The 18,508-nt window shown below is 42.0% G+C and overlaps 1 protein-coding gene and 1 long non-coding RNA gene across 2 annotated transcripts in view; one reads left to right on the forward strand and one right to left on the reverse strand.

Moving 5' to 3' along the window:
- Positions 1-11: 11 nt before the first annotated feature.
- Positions 12-17,577, forward strand: A230056P14Rik (RIKEN cDNA A230056P14 gene). The gene is made up of 6 exons (NR_015495.2): positions 12-153; positions 9,494-9,642; positions 13,173-13,311; positions 14,061-14,148; positions 14,245-14,465; positions 16,912-17,577. It is a non-coding gene; the product is annotated as an RIKEN cDNA A230056P14 gene (long non-coding RNA).
- Nipa1 (non imprinted in Prader-Willi/Angelman syndrome 1 homolog (human)) overlaps positions 15,965-18,508 on the reverse strand; it is a 41,117-nt gene continuing 38,573 nt past the window's right edge. Inside the window, exon 5 of the mRNA NM_153578.3 lies at positions 15,965-17,384. Coding sequence (NP_705806.1) covers positions 16,873-17,384 — 512 coding nt within the window. The 3' untranslated portion in view covers positions 15,965-16,872. The remainder of the gene's footprint in view (positions 17,385-18,508) is intronic.

The raw sequence follows: 18,508 nt of genomic DNA on the forward strand, positions 1-18,508 counted from the left end.
CTCCGCAAGGCTCTTCGCCCCGCCCTGACAGCGAGCCGGAGGAGCCGTACCTTCTAAGGTCATCTTTGCTCACCTACTCATCAAAAATCCAGCCCTGTTATTTAAAATCCGATTTCCTGGGAGTCTTCACGTGGGACCTTTGGGATGGAGGAGGTGGGTTTGACCGCAAAGGGCGGAAGTGGGCGGGACAAGGAGGCAGGTTTCCAGGGAAGAGACAGTAAAGCTTGTGGAGGAGGACCTTGTGATTTGGACAAGAGATCTTTTCCACGAGATGCACAGGAAACAAAGTAATAGCTTTTTCTCGGCTGCTTTTGCTTTGAAAAGACCATTGAAGGCTGCTGAAAATCCTTGTTTACAGGATATGTTACTCCAAGAACATTTGTTTGGGTGTGTTTGGGAGGGAGATCCTTGTAAAATGAATTATACATTTATTGAAACATTAAAAACAGCACTGTAGTTTTCCTATCTCCTATGCTAATGCTTTGGACGTGATGGTCTAAAACATTGAGGGAGTGGCTAAGTAGCTAATTTAAAAGCTACTCTGCTGTGAACTTGACAACCAGATACCCAAGTGTCTTAGAACTGGCTCTTGAGGACTTATTTTGCTCAATTTTTAGGGTAGGCTAATTTCTAGATGACATGCAAGTGGGACTTTGATGATCAGGTAAATACAGAATGACTCCAATTTTTCCACCTTTCCATGTGTCCACAAATTTTACAGTACCTGCATCTCCACTCTCCCTGAATCTGCATTGGCTGGGGGAATGGTATTGAGCAAAGAAAAATGCAATGAAACTTGATAAGAAGCCCGGACTGGTGGGCAGGAGGGAATAATGGAGAACAAATGTAGTACAATGTAGACCAGGAACAAAGCCACCATACTGACTTCCTTCCTGGCTAACTCAGAATTGCTGGCAAGGGTCAGGTTGGTTCACATCAGCAAAACTGCCCCACTGACCCATCGGCCTAAAAGAAAGAATAAGTGATTGCCACCTCATTTTGGTTTAAATTGATAGGCAGCAATAACTTAACTGATAAAGATGGCAACAGACATCTCCAAAGACCTGTTGATTATCATAAAGGCACTGGTTGGTTCATTTGAACAGGTGTGTGCCGTATGTGGGATCAGCATTGTAATTTAACCGTGGTAGAGAATTATCTTGTGGCACCTCCCTCTCCCTTCCCTTCCTCCTTCTCACTCCCTCCTCCCCATTGTCCTAAACATCCAAGGTACAGATCCTTCTCATCCATCTGCTTTCATCATTACAATCCTTTAGCTACTGTCACACTCATTATCTGGTCCTCCAAGCCAGTACTCACATCACACAGTGGAGTGAGTGTGGTGTGTGTGTGTGTGTATGTGTGTGTGTGTGTGTGAGTGCCTATTTAGTATGCTGCGGGCTCCTTAAATGCGCAAATCATTTTTCTAAGTCATAATGTTCCATATCTAATATTGTGTGACTGTTCAAGCAGTGATCATGGGTACCTTTAAAGTTTTAAAATCTAATTTTTGTAGGCCCTTAGGAGACAGAAACAGCAGGATTGCCACAAATTGAAGACTAGCCTGAGCTACATACACATTTTCAGGGAAGCTTGGTTACAGCGTGAGACATTGTTTCCAAAGGAAAACAAAACAAAAGAAAAGTTAAATAATATTGTAATTCTCATATGTTCCTGATGGAATTTAAACTAGCACAACCTTGGGAAATGGACTGACAGCTTCTACAAAAGTTGAATATAGTTAAACATGGTAGCAGATACCTTTAATTCCAGCACTTAGAAGGCAGAGTTCAACCCAGTCTGGTCTACACAGGAAGTTCCAGGACAGATAGGGCTATATAGACAGATGGTGTCTCAAAAAAAAAAAAAAAGCTAAACATACTACAACCATATGACCCAACTGTTTAAGTTATCTATCAAAAAGAAATGAAAACATTCATATAAGCATGAGAGAAATTGTAAATAAATATTCTATAGCTACAGCGGTTATATTTGCAATGACAACAAGCACACCTGTACACATCGCAAATAGCCTAATGTGAGTGGGAAACTAGCCAGTAATAAAACGAAGTGAACTACTGATAGATGCTATAAAATGACTGAGTCTCTGAGAAGTGAAAGCCAGCCTCTCCTTGTACATAAAATATCTGGCTAAGAGAATTAAAAGGAAATGGGAGCTGGAGAGAGGGCTCAGCTGGTAAGAACACTGGCTGCTCTTCCATAAGACCAGGGTTCGATTCCCAGCACCCACATGGCAGCTCACCAGTGTAACTCTAGTTCCAGAGGATCTGGCACCCTTGCACAGACAAACATGCAGGCAAACACATCAATGCACATAAATAATAATAAATCTTGGAAAAGAAAATCTAGGGACTAGGAAGTAGCACATAGTGACAAAAAGTGATGGTGTGGGCACGGAGGGGCAAGAAAAGCAGGTTTCAAGGACCCAAAGGAAACTGGCATAACGACTGTTTTCAGTTTTGTTCCTGATGTGACTTTCATCACATACACTGCATGATATGCTTGTGGTGGTTTGAATATGCTTGGCCTATTATTAGGAGGTGTGGCCTTGTTGGAGTAGGTGTCACTGTGGTGGTGGTATTTGAGGTCAGATATGCAAGCTCCACCCAGTGCACAGAGAGTACCCTTCTCAGTGCCTTTGAATCAAGATGTACTCTTAGCTCCTTCTCTAGCACCATGTCTGCCCCAATTAAATGCTGTCTTTTATAAGAGCTGCCTTATTCATGGTGCGTCTTCACAGCAATGGAATCCTAACCAAGAAAACACACTAGATGATTACAACCTCTTATGTGCCAATTATACCTCAATAAAGCAATTAAATCCTGTTTGTCACTTCTACAAAACCAGTCAAGATGCATAGTAGTTTTTTGTTTGCTTTTGTTTTCTGAGACCAATTCTCACTAGGTAGCTATACCTATCCTAGAACTCACCAGGCTTTGAACTCACAGAGATCTACTCACCTCTGCCTCCCCAACTCTGGGATTAAAGGCATGCACTACTGTACCCGGCAGATAGTATTTTTTTGTTTTGTTTTTCAAGACAGGGTTCCTCTATGTAGCTCTGGCTGTCTTGGAACTTGCTCTGTAGACCAGGCTGGCCTTGAACTCACTGAGATCCACCTGCCTCTGCCTCCTGAGTGATAGGATTAAAAGCCTGCACCACAACGTCTGGACTTAAAACAGTATTTTTTAAAGTGCGGCTAATAAATAGGTTTTTTTGTGTGTTATATTATCACAAAAGCACAGAACTGAAGAAAAAAATCATATTTTTCTTCAGAGAATGGTCACAGATAAAGGAAAGCAGCAAGGGCTGAAGAGATGGCTCAGTGGTTAAGAGCACTGGCTGCTCTTCCAAAGGTCCTGAGTTCAATTCCCAGCTACTATATGGTGGCTCATAACCATCTGTAATATGATCTGATGCCCTCTTCTGACACATGGGTGTACATGCAGAGAGAGCACTCAAACACATTAAATAAAGCTTTAAAAAAAATTTAGAAAGAGGCAGGAAGAACAGACAGACTCTAAACAGGCACACTCTGATATATAAGAGGGGCCTTTGAAAGGATGTAATGTTTCCATAACCAGAATAAAACCTGAATTGAACTTTCGGTTCCAGAGCCTAGAAACCAACCTGTGTTGTTATAAACCCCCAAATCTGTGGTAGTTGAAAACGGTCAAACTATATCAAATTTGGAGGAAGAGAAGATAGCAAAAGCCCCAGATATCTTAAGGAACTATAAAAAGGAACAATTTTATATACAGGCAAAAAAAAATTTTTTTTTGGTTGTGTAGTCCTGGATGTCCTAGAACTCACAAATCCACCTGCCTCTGCCTCCCAAGTGCTGGGATTAAAGGTGTGCGCCACCACACCCGGCTTATATACAGGCAAATGAGTTGGACCATTTCTCTCCATCTGGTTCACTGTTTCATTTATTTTACTTAGATTGTTTGTATTTTGCTACTTAGTTGCCTTGCCGCCCATTAACACAGCCCAGTTCCACTCTGAACCCCTTTTCATGTCCTTGACTGAAAACCCCTCTCTTGGAAATACTAACAAAGTTTTTGGCTTTTTGGGTTTGGTTTTGTTTTGTTTATGACTGAGACAGACTCTCTACCCTAGGCTGGCCTGGAACTCATTGTGTAGCTGAAAGTAACTCAGAACTGATCCTTCTGTTTGCACCTTCTGAGCGCTGTGATTACAGTGTTAGGGCTCAGGAATCGCCGAAGGAAGACCCCGGGGACTCATATAGTATACAAGATCAAAGACCATTTATTCTGCAGAAACAACCAGCATTCGGGGGTCACCAACGCGTTAAAATGACAACCCAGACATAGATACTCAGGCCTCTTTTATAGGGAACTGGGAGAATTTTCCAGAAGGACTAGGTAATGTCTAATGTGATTGGTAGGGGCCAAAGCCCAGACTTTAGTACAATTTTGGTTGGCTACTATGATAGGGTTAGATAATCTAAAACCCCATTAGTGGGTGCCAGAGTGCCGCAGATGGACTGCTTTCCTGAATTATGAATGATTAATCACAGGATGGGCTGCCCAGCACAGATGGCCTATCCTGAGATAAGATCTCCCATTCACGAGGCTAGCTTCAGGCTGTTCCCCCTGTGGGGGATTTTATTATCTTGTTCCTGGACTTTGGGGTCTGCTGCTGGAGCAGATGACCTATGGCCGAGTTTCATGGTCTGTTCCTGGAGCAGATGACCTATGACCTAGTTTCTGAGTTGAGACAAAAAGGAATGAATAGACCCCATAGACCCTTTCAATCCCTGGAATGCACCAGTTTCAAACTGTTTCTTGACTCTTCTCTCCACTTTTCCAACTAAAAAGCCCTTCCTGAAACTAGCATCCAAGGTTCAAAAACAGTAGGCTGAGTGTGTAGCTCCATGGTAGAATGCTGCTCTGACTTGTGCAAGGCCTTGTGTCCTACAGAGGGACTTTTCCAAATCCTGGCCAGAGTAACTCCATCTTAAAGCTGTTCTGTGTGCCACCCTGCACCAACACAAGCCATTCTCTCCAAAGTTGGACGGTGTTTTCCAAGACCAACAGAATTGCTGATTAGGACAAAGTCTGGTTTTGTTTATGTTTTAAGTTACCGTAGTGAGTAGTCATCACTACTGCTTTTAGTGCTCTGAACACAGGTTTGTATTTATTCAGCTGTAAACTTACAGCCATATAAAATAACTTCATGTGCATGACACTGTAATTGCTGGTGACAGAAATGTTCCATGTTATCCATAGTCATATAAGTAGCCTAATCCATTTTTATTTTACCAAACTTGTTGGAATCTTTCCTTGGTCTGTCTGCGCCCTCCTTATATGAGAGGAATAGATGTTTCTTTTTCTCATTAATTAAAATAACAGGTTGGAGGGGAAGAACACTAGTTTTAAAAAAAAATGCTGTATGTGTAAAAGGATTGCTCATATCTGCAGCGACAACAACAAAAGAGCAAAAATCATATAGGACCGTAAGAAAGATTTTAATGGCAAGATTCCTGGTGATGCTTAGAGTACTAAAAGTGTGCTATGGTACTTGTAATTTTTCTGAGCTTAAAATATAAAATATGCAACTCAAAATATGAAAAAAATAGAACAATAAGGCGTTCTGTGAACTAGGAGAGGAACTCACAGGATGAATTCCTTCACATATAATAAATACGCCTCCTGCTGTGGTCTGAATGAGAAACGTCCTCTACCAACTCGTAGATTTGAACGTTGACTGGAGTTGGTGGCAGCGTGGGGTTGGAAGCTTCAGAAGGAGGAGCTGCTGAAAATGCACGACTGGCGGCAGTAGCAGGACTCCCTGCTTCCATTCTGCTCTCAGGGCATACATACGATGTCATCAGCCAGCATCTTTCCTCCTGCCACGCCCTGTCCTCCCCACCGCGATGGAGTCTCCACCCTTCTGAAACCGAAAGCCAACATACTCTTTCTCCTTTAAACGGCTTTTGGTCATGGTATTTTACATCGCGACAGAAGAGTAATACAGAAGTGTGGGTGAGAAAGGCAGGGTTGTTGCGGTGAAGAGCCAGTGTTAATTTTGAGGGGAGTGTGGAAGACACTGGAGCCGTGGACTAGAAGACAGGTTAAAGGTTCACATAAGCAGAACTTACAAGTTCAGCCACTTCCTTAATGGAGTTCAGCCACATTCCTCAACTGTTCGCTACAGCAATTCTAAGAGTAAAGCAGGAAGTGGAGGGAGAGCTCTCCAGGTGTCTGAGGGGAACAAGGACTGTAGCAACTAGGCTGAAGGCCACTTTTGCGATGTGTTTATAAGGAATCTGATTGCCTATTCTGCCTATTTCCTGAGTATTTTCATGATGAGGCTAAATTAAGAAATTGACTATTTTCATTTCAAGACAATATAAAATTGAGTATGGGATTATGGTTTTTGCTAATTTTTCTTATAAAGAAAAGTCTTTCCTAGCAAAAACTGTGGAATGTATATTTAAGAAGATTCAAACCTTTGTTTGTACCTCTCTTGCTTTGAAAGACGTTTAATCAATTGTTTTAATCCCCTGGGATTAACCAGTTGTGCAAAAGCCTCCGGCTCATCTCCTTTTCCTTCATTTCTTCTGTGCAAACTCTTTTTGAACTAACCAATCTCAAGAGAATGGGGGTGGCCCACCAGATGGGGGAAAAGATAGTCACCACCCCACTTTAGAATATAGAATAAAACCCAAGTGCCCTTCCCGCCCTAGCATGTTTCCTCTTCCCATCCGACTCTTACTCTAGAATAAAGCTTTGCCTTGTGGGGACACTTCAATTGCAGTCCTAGCAACTAGCTGAGTAGAATGAACTGAAAAACGTGTGGCTTGGAGAGGAAAAGAGCAACCAAGCTTAAAGCTACAGCCAAGCCCTGTGCTGAAAAGGTAATAGTTAATTAAAGAAGGTGGTGGGTGCCATTAGAGAGAAGCCTGTGGCTCAGTGTTAGAATGAGAAGGGTTACCTCAGGGCAAGACCCCACCCAGCTAAGCTTTCAAATTATGGAAGAAGGCTTAATGGGTTTCCTCTAAAAAGCAGCAGCATACAGAAACTTCTGCTACTGTAGAACACGGGTGGGGAGGGTTCTTTCCTAAACTGGTAACTTGTGGTCAAAACAGGAACAGTACCAGCCTGGTCTACAGAGTGAGTTCCAGGACAGTCAGGGCTACACAGAGAAACCCTGTCTCTCAAAAACCAAAACAAACAAACAAAACCAGGAACAATATACCTTGCAGGCTAATGGGAAACCAAAACAGGAAAAAAAAAATATCCTTCAAAAGCTAAGAATAAGTTCCTGTTTGTAAAGAATAAGTTTCTGTTTGTCCTATGTTAAGTCCTTGTAAGTAAGGATTTCTATCTGTAATTTAGAAAGTTCCGAGCCGGACATGACGGTGACACACCTTTAATCCCAGCACGTTTGGTGCAGAGGCAGGAAGATCTCTGAGGCCAGTCTTGTCTACAAAGTGAGTTCCAGGACAGCCAGGGCTACACAGAGAAACCCTGTCTCCAAACCATCGCCCTCCCCCCACCGTGCCGGGTGGTAGGGCACAACTTTAATCCCAGCACTTGGGAGGCAGAGGCAGGCAAATCTCTGTGAATTCAAGGACCAGCCTAGCTACAGAGCTAGTTCCAGAACAGCCAGGACTACATGGAGAGTCCCTGTCTCTAGGAGAGAGAGAGAGAGAGAGAGAGAGAGAGAGAGAGAGAGAGAGAGAGAGAGAGAGAGAGAGAGAGAGAGAAGCAGAAGAGAAGGACTGGGGGGGGGGGTTGTTTCCGCTTGTCCTGTGCAGGCGAAGGTTTCTGTTTGTAAAGAATAAGTTTCTGTTTGTGCATGTGTTAAGTGCTTGCAATTTAAGGTTTCTATTTGTATTTAAAAATAAGTTCCTGGCCGGGCGGTGGTGGCGCACGCCTTTAATCCCAGCACTTGGGAGGCAGAGACAGGTGGATTTCTGAGTTCGAGGCCAGCCTGGTTTACAAAGTGAGTTCCAGGACAGCCAAGACTACACAGAGAAACCCTGTCTCGAAAAACAAAAAAAACCAACAACAACAACAAAAGTTCCTGTTTCTTAGATCTGCTCTAACTGCTTTGCAACTCCAGCACACAATGCACAGCCTTACCCTTGTTCCTTCTTTTTTATTGTATTTTTTAATGATTTATTTTTATTTGATATGCACTGGTGTATGTATGCCTGCATGTATGACTGTATGAAGGTGCCAAATCACTTGGAGCTGGATTTTCAGTTCTGAGTTTGCCATGTGGGGAATGGGGATTGAATCTGGATCCTCTAGAAGAGCAGCCAGTGTTCTTAACCACTAAGCCAGCTCTACAGCCTCTCCTCTTCCTTGGGCTGTATAACAGCCAACTCTCTAGCCCTTGTGAACACGTTATCTCTCCTATAAAAGGGAATTTAAGCCGTCAGCGGGGGCTGCTCTCTTAAAACTGAATTTACTGTAAGTCAGCTGGCTGGCTAGTCTCAGGTGCATACCCAAATGCAGCTTTATTGGAAATTGAGGACTTCATCTTTTCTCCTCTTAACTCAAAGGTTCAATAGTAACCAAATCTAGCAGTGTTGTCCATATGGAACTGGTTTTGGAGACATGAAAGGTGAAAGAAAGAAAGAAAGAAAGAAAGAAAGAAAGAAAGAAAGAAAGAAAGAAAGAAAGAAAGAAAGAAAGAAAGAAAGGAAGGAAGGAAGGAAGGAAGGAAGGAAGGAAGGAAGGAAGGAAGGAAAAGAAAGAAAGAAAGAAAGAAAGAAAGAAAGAAAGAAAGAAAGAAAGAAAGAAAGAAAGGGGCTGGTGAGATGGCTCAGTTGGTAAGAGCACTGACTGCTCTTCTGAAGGTCCTGAGTTCAAATCCCAGCAACCATATGGTGGCTCACAACCATCCGTAATGAGATCTGATGCCATCTTCTGGTGCGCCTGAAGACAGCTACAGTATACTTACATATAATAAGTAAATCTTAAAAAAAGAAAAAGAAAAAGAAAAGAAAGAAAGAAAAAAGGAGAGGATTTTACATTCTTTCTCTACAGACTGAATCACTAAGGTCAAGCCATGTGTGATTAGGTTGGAGTCCTTGAGAGGGCACTGAATGAAGTCCAGATGGTGTTAGGCCTATGTTAAGATGGAAGTACCAAGATGCTGGGGCTGCCAGGGCTCTTAGACATCTGCCAAGCAGGGCTACATACAAGGATACAAGCAGCCCAAGAGAAACATTTGTGTTTTGGAGGGCAAAGCTGGAGCGGCAGAGCATTTAAGCTCTTGGGAACTGAAGACACAGATACTTGACATGGAGCTACAAGATTTGATGTTTGTCCTGCGGGGTTTCAGACTAGCTTTGACCCAATCTCTCCTCACTATGTTCCCATTCCTTCCTTTTGCAATGGGAATGCATATTTTGTGCCTTTTTATATTTAAACTATGTAATTTGCTTTTTTGTTTTTTGTTTTTTTATTTTTTTATTTTACTCGAGTCACAGGTAAGAGGTTGCCTTGAGTTTCAGAAGAGACTTTGGACTTTTGAAGTGTTAAACTCTTAAAAGACTATGGGGACTTTTGAAGTTGGACTACATAGTTTTGCATCATGAGATGGCCATGAACTTATGTGGTCCAGAGGCCAGCTGTGGAGGTGAGTAAGAAGTGTCCCCTGCAAGCTCATGTAGTCGAGCATTTGTTCCACAGACGGGGGTACTGTTCGGGGAAGGCATAGAACTCTTAGCAGATAGAACCTTGCCGAAGAAGGGGGCAGGTTTTGAGCGTTTATAGCCTTGCCTTACTTCCTGCATGTTCTCCCTGCTTCCTGCATACAGATTTTAAAATGTGATCAGCCAGCTCCCTCCCGCTACTTACCTGCTGTCCTATCCCCACACGGGCTGTCTTATCTCTCTGAGATAAATGAAACTTACTGGTCCTCAAGGCAAATCTATTTTATCACAGTAACATGAAAGTAAAGAATACATCCCCTAAGCCAGATACACAAGTAAACTAATACATGTAACGTCCAAAGAAAAGTCCTTTTCTCCAAATTCAGGTGGCAAGACAAAAGCCAGCATTCCTCAGGAACTCGTGAAGCTGGTTCCCCTCTAGGAAAGAGCCATTTCCCTTACCTCTGGCAGAAGGGACATATGGGAACCTGTGATGTTTATTAGTACCAGAGAGCATGCTGTCCGCCATGCTCTCTCAGTATCCCAAGTATCCAGCTCTTCTCTCACCGCCTCTCCTACCATAAACCTTCTCCAGCTCAGGAGCTCCCCTCCCCCAGCTGCTCATTTCCCCCTCCAACCCTGCTGTTTCAGTGAGGTGTTCTCTTTAGTCCCTCTCTCTGGGTTGTCTCTTATTCCTCTCTTTTTCTTCACCTTTCCCCTCCCCAGGTCCAGCCTGCTGGCCATGGTCAGCCTGCTACTTTCTTTCTCTCTCTGCTCCCGACTCTTCCTGATGCCTCTGGCTAGTCTCTCTCACATCTACAACGAAAACCTTCTGCTTAACCATATCATGGAGCAGTCATGTTGTCAGCTTATACAATAAACATCTGCTGTATTATGGGCTGGAATGATAACTCAGTGATTAAGAGCACTTGCTGCTCTTGCAGGGAGCCAAGGTTTGAATCTCAGCACCCACACTGGACAGTTCATACCCACCTAAAGCTGCAGTTCCAGGAGATCCAATGCCACCTTCTAGTCTCCCTGGGCACTGAATGCATATGGCATACATAAATATACTTAGGCACACCACAGTACACATAATTTTTTTGGAGACAAGTTATTTTTATGTAGCTCTGACTGTCCTGGAACTCACTGTGGAGACCAGGCTGGCCTTGAACTCAAGAGATCTGCCTGTCTCTGTCTCCTGAGTGCTGGAATTAAAGGCATGCACCACCATGCCCAGCTTGTGTATAAATAAAACAACAAAAATGCGATACATTGGGATGATTTAGAACCTCAGAATACATAAGAATTCCAAGCATAGGGAAAAATCAACACAGACTCAGCTAGAAATGTTACTTTATTTTAAAACATATACAGAATAATAAATATTATTGTAAAACTTAAGAGCCTTTTTTATCTACATAAGGCAATTATAACATGCTATGACTACTTCTATGAAGGAAAATATAAGCAAGTCTTAGACACTGATAGATATGTGTGTACTAACTGGAAACATCTCCCCCACTACATTTATGTGAAAAAGCTTTTACAGAACCATCATTTGGCATTCTTTTTAATTTGTTGCTCTCATTATATTCATTTCATGAGGAAGTAATAATTATCCTTTTAAAAAGCAAAACCAGGATTACAACTGAAATGCCACACCTTTAAACTTTCATAAAGTGCAAAATTACTGATGAAATGCAAGGCATTGTGACAAAAGAAGCCTTCGGGATGTGTCAAGGGGACTCTTTGGCGTTAGTGTTTCTGGAGTTCCTGACATCTGCCTGGCATCAGATAACTGAGTATCATCAGGACTAAGGTACCCTGGTAAGCTGGAAGTTCAGCTTGTCTCATGAGAAATTCAATGCCACAGAACTGATGGGACACATAGGCTCCACATACAGCACACAACCCAAGCAGACCACAAAGGAACTCATCATTTCATCATAATTTGGTCTTCCCATTATTTTTGAAGTCCATGTTTTATTTCCTCCTCCAACAAAATATGTAAACCCTTAAAACAAAAATTAAAGTCTTATGGAATCATGCAAACTTTATACCCAGGGTTCTCCTCACTTGCTTGGTGTTCAGGGCTACATGCTCTATAGCACGGTGTTGATCAGACTCCAACATTTGCAAGCTTCCCGAGCAGTTCTGAGCATGGGGCTCCCACCTGCCCTTTCCAGAGAGTAAGTGAAGGTACTCTCAGTTTAGAATCAATTTTGTAGGACCTTCCTACAACTTTCGAGGTAGAAAAACCGAGGCACAGAAAGGTTAAAAAAATCCACACATATATCCACAAATCAGGAGAAAATTAGGGGAAAAAAATAAGAATTGGAATTGGAAAGATGGCTCGGTGCTTAAAAGCACAGGGTGCTTTGCAGAGGGCTCAGGTTGAGTTCCCAGGGCCCACATGGTGGAGCACAACCTGAAGATGCTCCAGTTTCAAGGGATCTTCTGCCCTCTCCTGGCCTTGGTAGATACTGCATGCAGGTGGTACACATACATGCAGAAAAAAAGCCCATATAACATGAAATAAATATAAAATTTTAAAAACAAACAAACAAACAAAAAATAAATACTTCCTGTCTCCATGGGCCTATAACTATACTTTTAAATTACTTTGGGTACATTTGAAAGAGATGTTTATTTACATGGTCATTTTTTTCTATATATCAATTTGTAATAGATATCTTTTGATACAACAGTTGTTACTTTTAAAAATATTCTTTTGCTGCATTTAATTGCATATGAGAAATGTGTATGATAAAAAGTGAGTAGTGGTATTGGGCTGAATGCTCATTACTATTTCTATAACTCTTAATTTTCTTGCATGGATAATATAGTATACAGATCTTGCCAGATGCGAAAAATCACCTATGAGCGAAATTACAGACTCTTAAAATTCACCAGTGACAACTATCACGTGTAAGTGAGAAATATAAAAAAAATTATGTGGTAAACTGGCTGATGGTGTGACTAGTGAGCCAAGTAGCCTTTTGCCAACTCAAATTAACAGAATCTAGCAGTGACTATAAGTAAAACATAGGGAAAATGTGGCTATGTCCTTAGAAACTCTGTGCTAAGGAGCTGATAGTACAGTTTTGGTCCCTGAGAAGGCTTAACACCAAGATTCTCTCCAGCCCTGCTTAACAGACTAACAAGCTCCTTTGTGTCAGTCACACTGAGAATACTTCCTTAGATCTAATTCATACCGTCATGATGCCTTTTAAAGATCACAAAAATACTGACCAAGACGCAGTAGCTATCCAAGAGAGGAGCACTGCTCTGCTAGGCAAGTCTGGAATAAAAGTATCACTGCTAATGAAAATTATGAATATGCAGGAGGCCCAGTGTAATGACATATGCTTGTAATCTCAGCCCTGGAGAGGTTGAGGAAACACAGTTCAAGGCCACCCTGGGACACACAACAAGACCCTTTTAAGGGGATGAAGAGAGAAAAAATATGCAGCGGGCAATAGTTGACGCTCACTAACACTTGTTTCAACAGGCCGTCTGTTTTTCTACACCTAAAAGTCACGACATGTGAGTACCTGACAGAAGCCTAGCGACAAGCTTCTAAGCATTCAGCAGAGCACCGACCACGAACTGGACCGTTAGGAACAAAGGAAGAGGATCGGTGACTGCAGGTTTGAGCATGGTTCTAGCTAAGTACTCACGAGCAGGCTAGGGATCTAGCTCGAGGGAAAAACTCTTGCCTAGCATGGATAATGCCCACGTCTGAATTTCCTGGTAGCACAAAAAGGGAGAGGAAAACAGATGTGAGACTCAATGAGAGGGAAAGATCAATATATTACTCCTATGATTATTTAGGAAATTTTTAAAAAGCAGAAAAATGGCTTAAACGGTAGAAACGAAATCTTATAGTTGGACAGAGGGAGCAGTGAAATATGTTTTATTGATATTTTCATAGAACCAACTATAGTGATAGTCTCAGTGATCACAATGAGACAGTTCCTCTCCAAAGGTTCCAGTGTAGGCGTTTATGTCTTCCTCCTCTAGAACACACACAGCCTTTGTGCAGACCAGAAAAATGTTCCATATGGAGCTGGGCTCCAGTAGTTATCCCTACCTGATTTTATACTTGATCAGTACTTACAACAGGAAAAAGCCTTTTCAAACGGAAAGATATGTATAAGCAAGGGCACTGTCCAAAAGGAAGAGGAGAGTGATGGCTTAAATGTCTTCCAAGAGTAATTCTCTAAGTTGTTCCAAAATTTTTTATTTTAATGATTTTAAAGATTGGGGGGGTGAAGTACATAGTAGGCATGTTTTCTTAAGTTTTATCAGAAAGAAAACCCCAAACTATATGATAATGAAAATGTTTCTTATAAACTCACTTTTCGAGAGACCAGTGAGAGATTCTTTTGCATTCTAGATTCTCCCCACCCCAGAGCTCTGACTTGGGAAATTATATTTTCTTTTGCATTTCCAAGTGAATTGTGAAAAACTGGATTTGTATAATAGTAAGTATACATCCATGTGCACTACATTAAATTTGAAAATTAGGCCCCATTCATGATCGTTACTTGGAAGTTAATTGTGGTAACTTGCTCTTCCAGAACAAAAGCATGAAGCCTACTGGAGCAATCTGCTAACCAGATGATCACCTGGGTGATCCGGCTGTTCCAGAACCTTAGGAGAACTACTCATACTATACAATCTCGCTTTACACGTGAAATGATAGCCTTTGGATATTCATGGTATATTGTAGACTGAAACTTCAGATATATCAACAGGTGCACTTAAACTAACTCCATGGGACGTAGCAAAAATGAACAAGGTAATTTCCACATTATAAATTAATTCACTGTACTATTATAGCTATATTCTTACCTCAGAAACTTTCGTATTAAAATTATACAGATCCTGCTGCATAACACTTTCCACTTATGTTCTGTTCAATAAATTAAGTTTTATATTACTAAAGATACTAGTGATTAAAAAAAAAATTCAAGAGCTGGGCAGTGGTGGTGCATGCCTTTAATCCCAGCACTTGGGAGGCAGAGGCAGGCGGATTTCTGAGTTTGAGGCCAGCCTAGTCTACAGAGTGAGTTACAGGACAGCCAGGGTTACACAGAGAAACCCTGTCTCGAAAAACCAAAAAAGAAAAAAAATTTCAAAAGCTGACACAAAGAAGAATGAGCTCGAACGTTTACTAACTACTGATTTATGCAAGGTTTTCAATTGTTTAAATCACTGTGTTGCTGTTCTTCCCAAATTACTGACTGATACACAAGATCATTATTCATGTTTTCACTTTATTGAGTCTGACAAATGGCCAGAAAACAGATTCCTTTATGCTAAACTACTATTTTACTCTTTTTTTCCCCTACAGTTCAGAGAACTATTATTTGGGTCTTTTGGGGGATGGGCTGAGACAGGATTTCTCTGTATAGTCCTGGCTGTCCTGGAACTTGCTCTGTAAACCAGGCTGGTCTCAAACTCAGACATTTTAATCCTTTGGGGATTAAAAGCATATGCCACCAACATCCGGCTATAATTTGGATCTTTACTTTAAAAATGCCCCTTCTACCTGGAAAAGCACATTTTTGTCTTAGTGGGGAGTTTAATTGGGTATTATTAAAATTCATGTTCTCCTTCACCTAACTTATTTATTCAACCCCATTCTTTTTAACTTGGACTATTCCATTCAGATAAAACAAAGCAGGTAGAATATACAGCATCGTAATAAGATGCTATATTGTGTTGCCTTGTATCTTTCTCCAATTTAGTGCACAGGAAGGTTACTATGGAATAGAAGGACCGATCATTTCTGATCTAAAATACTGCATGACTAACAACTATTTTCCATTTAAGAAGGTTGTTTTGTTTTGTTGTTTCTCTTTGATGCTGGCTATGAAGCCCAGAGCCTTGCATACAATCAGAAGGTTTAGGAAGAGGCTCAGTAAGAAAGTATAGAAGGTTCTATCATTTCAAATGAGAAGGTTACATTGTTTTCATCTTTGCTAGAAACTCCCTTAGAAAATACACATTACACTTTGTAGAAAAAGTCCTAAGCTGTGTTCCTGGATTGAGGTGCTTTTACTTTTTGTTTTGTTTTGTTTTGTTTTATTCGAGACAGGGTTTCTTTGTGTAGCCATGGCTGTCCTGGAACTCACTCTGTAGACCAGGCTGGCCTCGAACTCAGAAATCCGCCTGCCTCTGCCTCCCAAGTGCTGGGATTAAAGGCCTGTGCCACCACCGCCTGGCTGAGGCACTTTTTACTAAACTCTTGCAGTGTGTACTAAAGAGACAGTCTCTAATGTAACAACCTTAGCATCAAGTTCAATACTTTATTTCTTCTGAATGGACACAATACTGCCTGAAACAGAAAGCAGGTGTTTTTCATAATGAATCCAAGTAACAGAGGTTAAGTGCAAATTAAATATCTCTTCATACTTACTCAGTTGTCCTTAACTGGATGACAATCTACATCTGGGTCACTTTTCAAATTGTCCTCTAGCTTTAGATTTTTGCTACCTTCCACTGACCATAGTATTTTTCTAACTACTTTACGTATCTGTAATTAGAACAGTTAACAATGTACACAATAATAGTTAAATTAAGTTAAAATAATTCAAATGATAAAGGCACTAAAACTGATGTGAGCTATCGGACAGTCGCCCTGTCGATGGAACTCTGCGTCATTGTCATTAACTCCTCTCTCTCTGCTTACCTCGGCTTTGGGGGTACATGTAGGAGAGCCTGGTTGTTAAAGGACTAAAAACAACTCGATTCACATACCGCTTATTTGAGTAAAATACCTGAATGCTAGACATGCTTAACACAAGCACAAAGTCACTCACGTTTACTGTAGAGAGCCAGATTTCACTTCCTTTTCCAAGGTACTCTAAGAATCTGCTCCCCTACACAGACTAACTAGAAAGACTCATCCTTATCTTCTGGTAAATCATGTTAAAATGTTTTAAACAATCAATGAATGAAAGCTTCTAGGTTAATGGAAATGAAAACAGAATTTGTCTCATCAGAGAGAGTTTACACCCAACCAACCATCGGGAGCTCTGTGCTGCAGAGGTCTGGACCTCACCCTGGTGCAAAGCCTATTGTCCACTGGATTATTAGTTCACAGGCAATGCTCACCGAGAGTCTCTTCTACGTGACATGTAGTAAGAACCACAGACCCCCTCCAATGCCTGTTCCTCAAACCCCCACCCCTTGGTTGCATCTTAGTCTGTTTTCATATTGGATTTGTTCATCTCTCCAAGGTTGAAGTTGAATTCTTTGAACACTTGTATGAGGACAATTCCCACGGAGACAGTTGTAAATCCACAGGCCATGCCCAAGAAGTCCACCAGGCCCACATTGCTCCACTCCCGGAAGAGGATGGCTGAAGCCAGTAGGACCAGCGTGGTAAACACAACGTAGTAGATGGCCCCAAATACAGAGGAGTCGAAGCACTCCAGGGCCTTGTTGATGTACCTGAATTGGACAATGATGCTGCAGCCCAGGACAGCCAGGAGCACCAGGCACAGGCAGAGGGCTCTCTGACTGGATGGATTGTTGTGCAAGATGTCTTGGGCTGCCAGCCCAATGCCCTTGGTGGAAGGCACAGTGAAACTCCCCAGCAAGGAGCAGATGCTGATGTAGACCATGATGTTGGTGGGCCCGTGGGCTGGTGCGATCCAGAAGATCAACAGCAGCAGCATGAGCAGCACGATGCACAGGTAGCCCACAAACACTGCAAGACAGATGGCACACAGTGACCAGGGAGGCCATCCCCCCAAACACCATCAAGAGGTCAGAGCTGAACCAGGGCCCGATCCCTTTCCAGCCACCCCTTCAACCAGGGGGAGAGAGACCTAAGGGAGGACAGGTAACCAACCACTCAATAGCTCTAACTTAAGTTTATTAACACTCACTAAGTCCATTCCACAAAAAAAGATGAGACGGTTATGTAGCTTAGTGGTAGAGCACTTGCCCAACATACTCAAGGCCCTGGGTTTGATCCCAAGCGTGGTAAAACAGAAAATGTATAGCTCCAAGCTACTGCAGCCACAAGGGTAATGTTAGGCCAGAAGAACTGTTGCCTTCCCAGGAATGTCCATGCCTAGGAATCTTTGCCTTGAGTTCTTTACCATTAAAGACCTCATTATAATTCTGCCTCTGGTTGGATACAACCCTAACCAGGCTACAACTACCCAATGCCCCTCCAAATGGAAGGAAACATGCTCTAATGAAAAAAAAAAAATCCATCCCCAGGACTCCCAGGACCAAGCCTGGAGTAGCTGAAGAAACTGTGACCACCTCCATCGACAGGAAGCCCTTCATAGCTCCCAACAGAGCTGTGAAATGCTGCCCTAAAGTGTCATAACTACTAATATTTATATGACCTACTCCATTAGTATCATTAAAAACAACAACAAAAACAGGTTTACAAACCTGAGATCAAACAGACAAACAAAATCCAACAACAACAACAACAACAAAACAAAGTGGCAGTTGGAGAGATGGCTAAGAGGTTAAGAGCACTGGCCAGTGGCACTTCCAGAGGTTCTGAGCTTAACGCCCAGCAACCACATGGTGGCTCACAACCATCTGTAATGGGCTCAATCTGATTCCCTCTTCTGGTGGGTCTGAAGGCAGCTACCCTGTATTCATGTACACAAAATACATAAATAAATGGTTTTTTTTTTAAACAACAAAGCTAGTCTCATGGTGGACTTTATTTTTTCTTACTGACTGGCCCTTGTTTTGCTATTCTGACTGGTTTGGAATACCTAGGTCCAAAGGATCCTTCCAACTCAGCCATTTTAGTAGCCGAGGCTGTAGGAAGAAGGCACCACGGCATCCAGCCACAAGATG

This window comes from Mus musculus, chromosome 7 (genome assembly GCF_000001635.26).
Source record: "Mus musculus strain C57BL/6J chromosome 7, GRCm38.p6 C57BL/6J".
Taxonomy (NCBI): domain Eukaryota; kingdom Metazoa; phylum Chordata; class Mammalia; order Rodentia; family Muridae; genus Mus; species Mus musculus.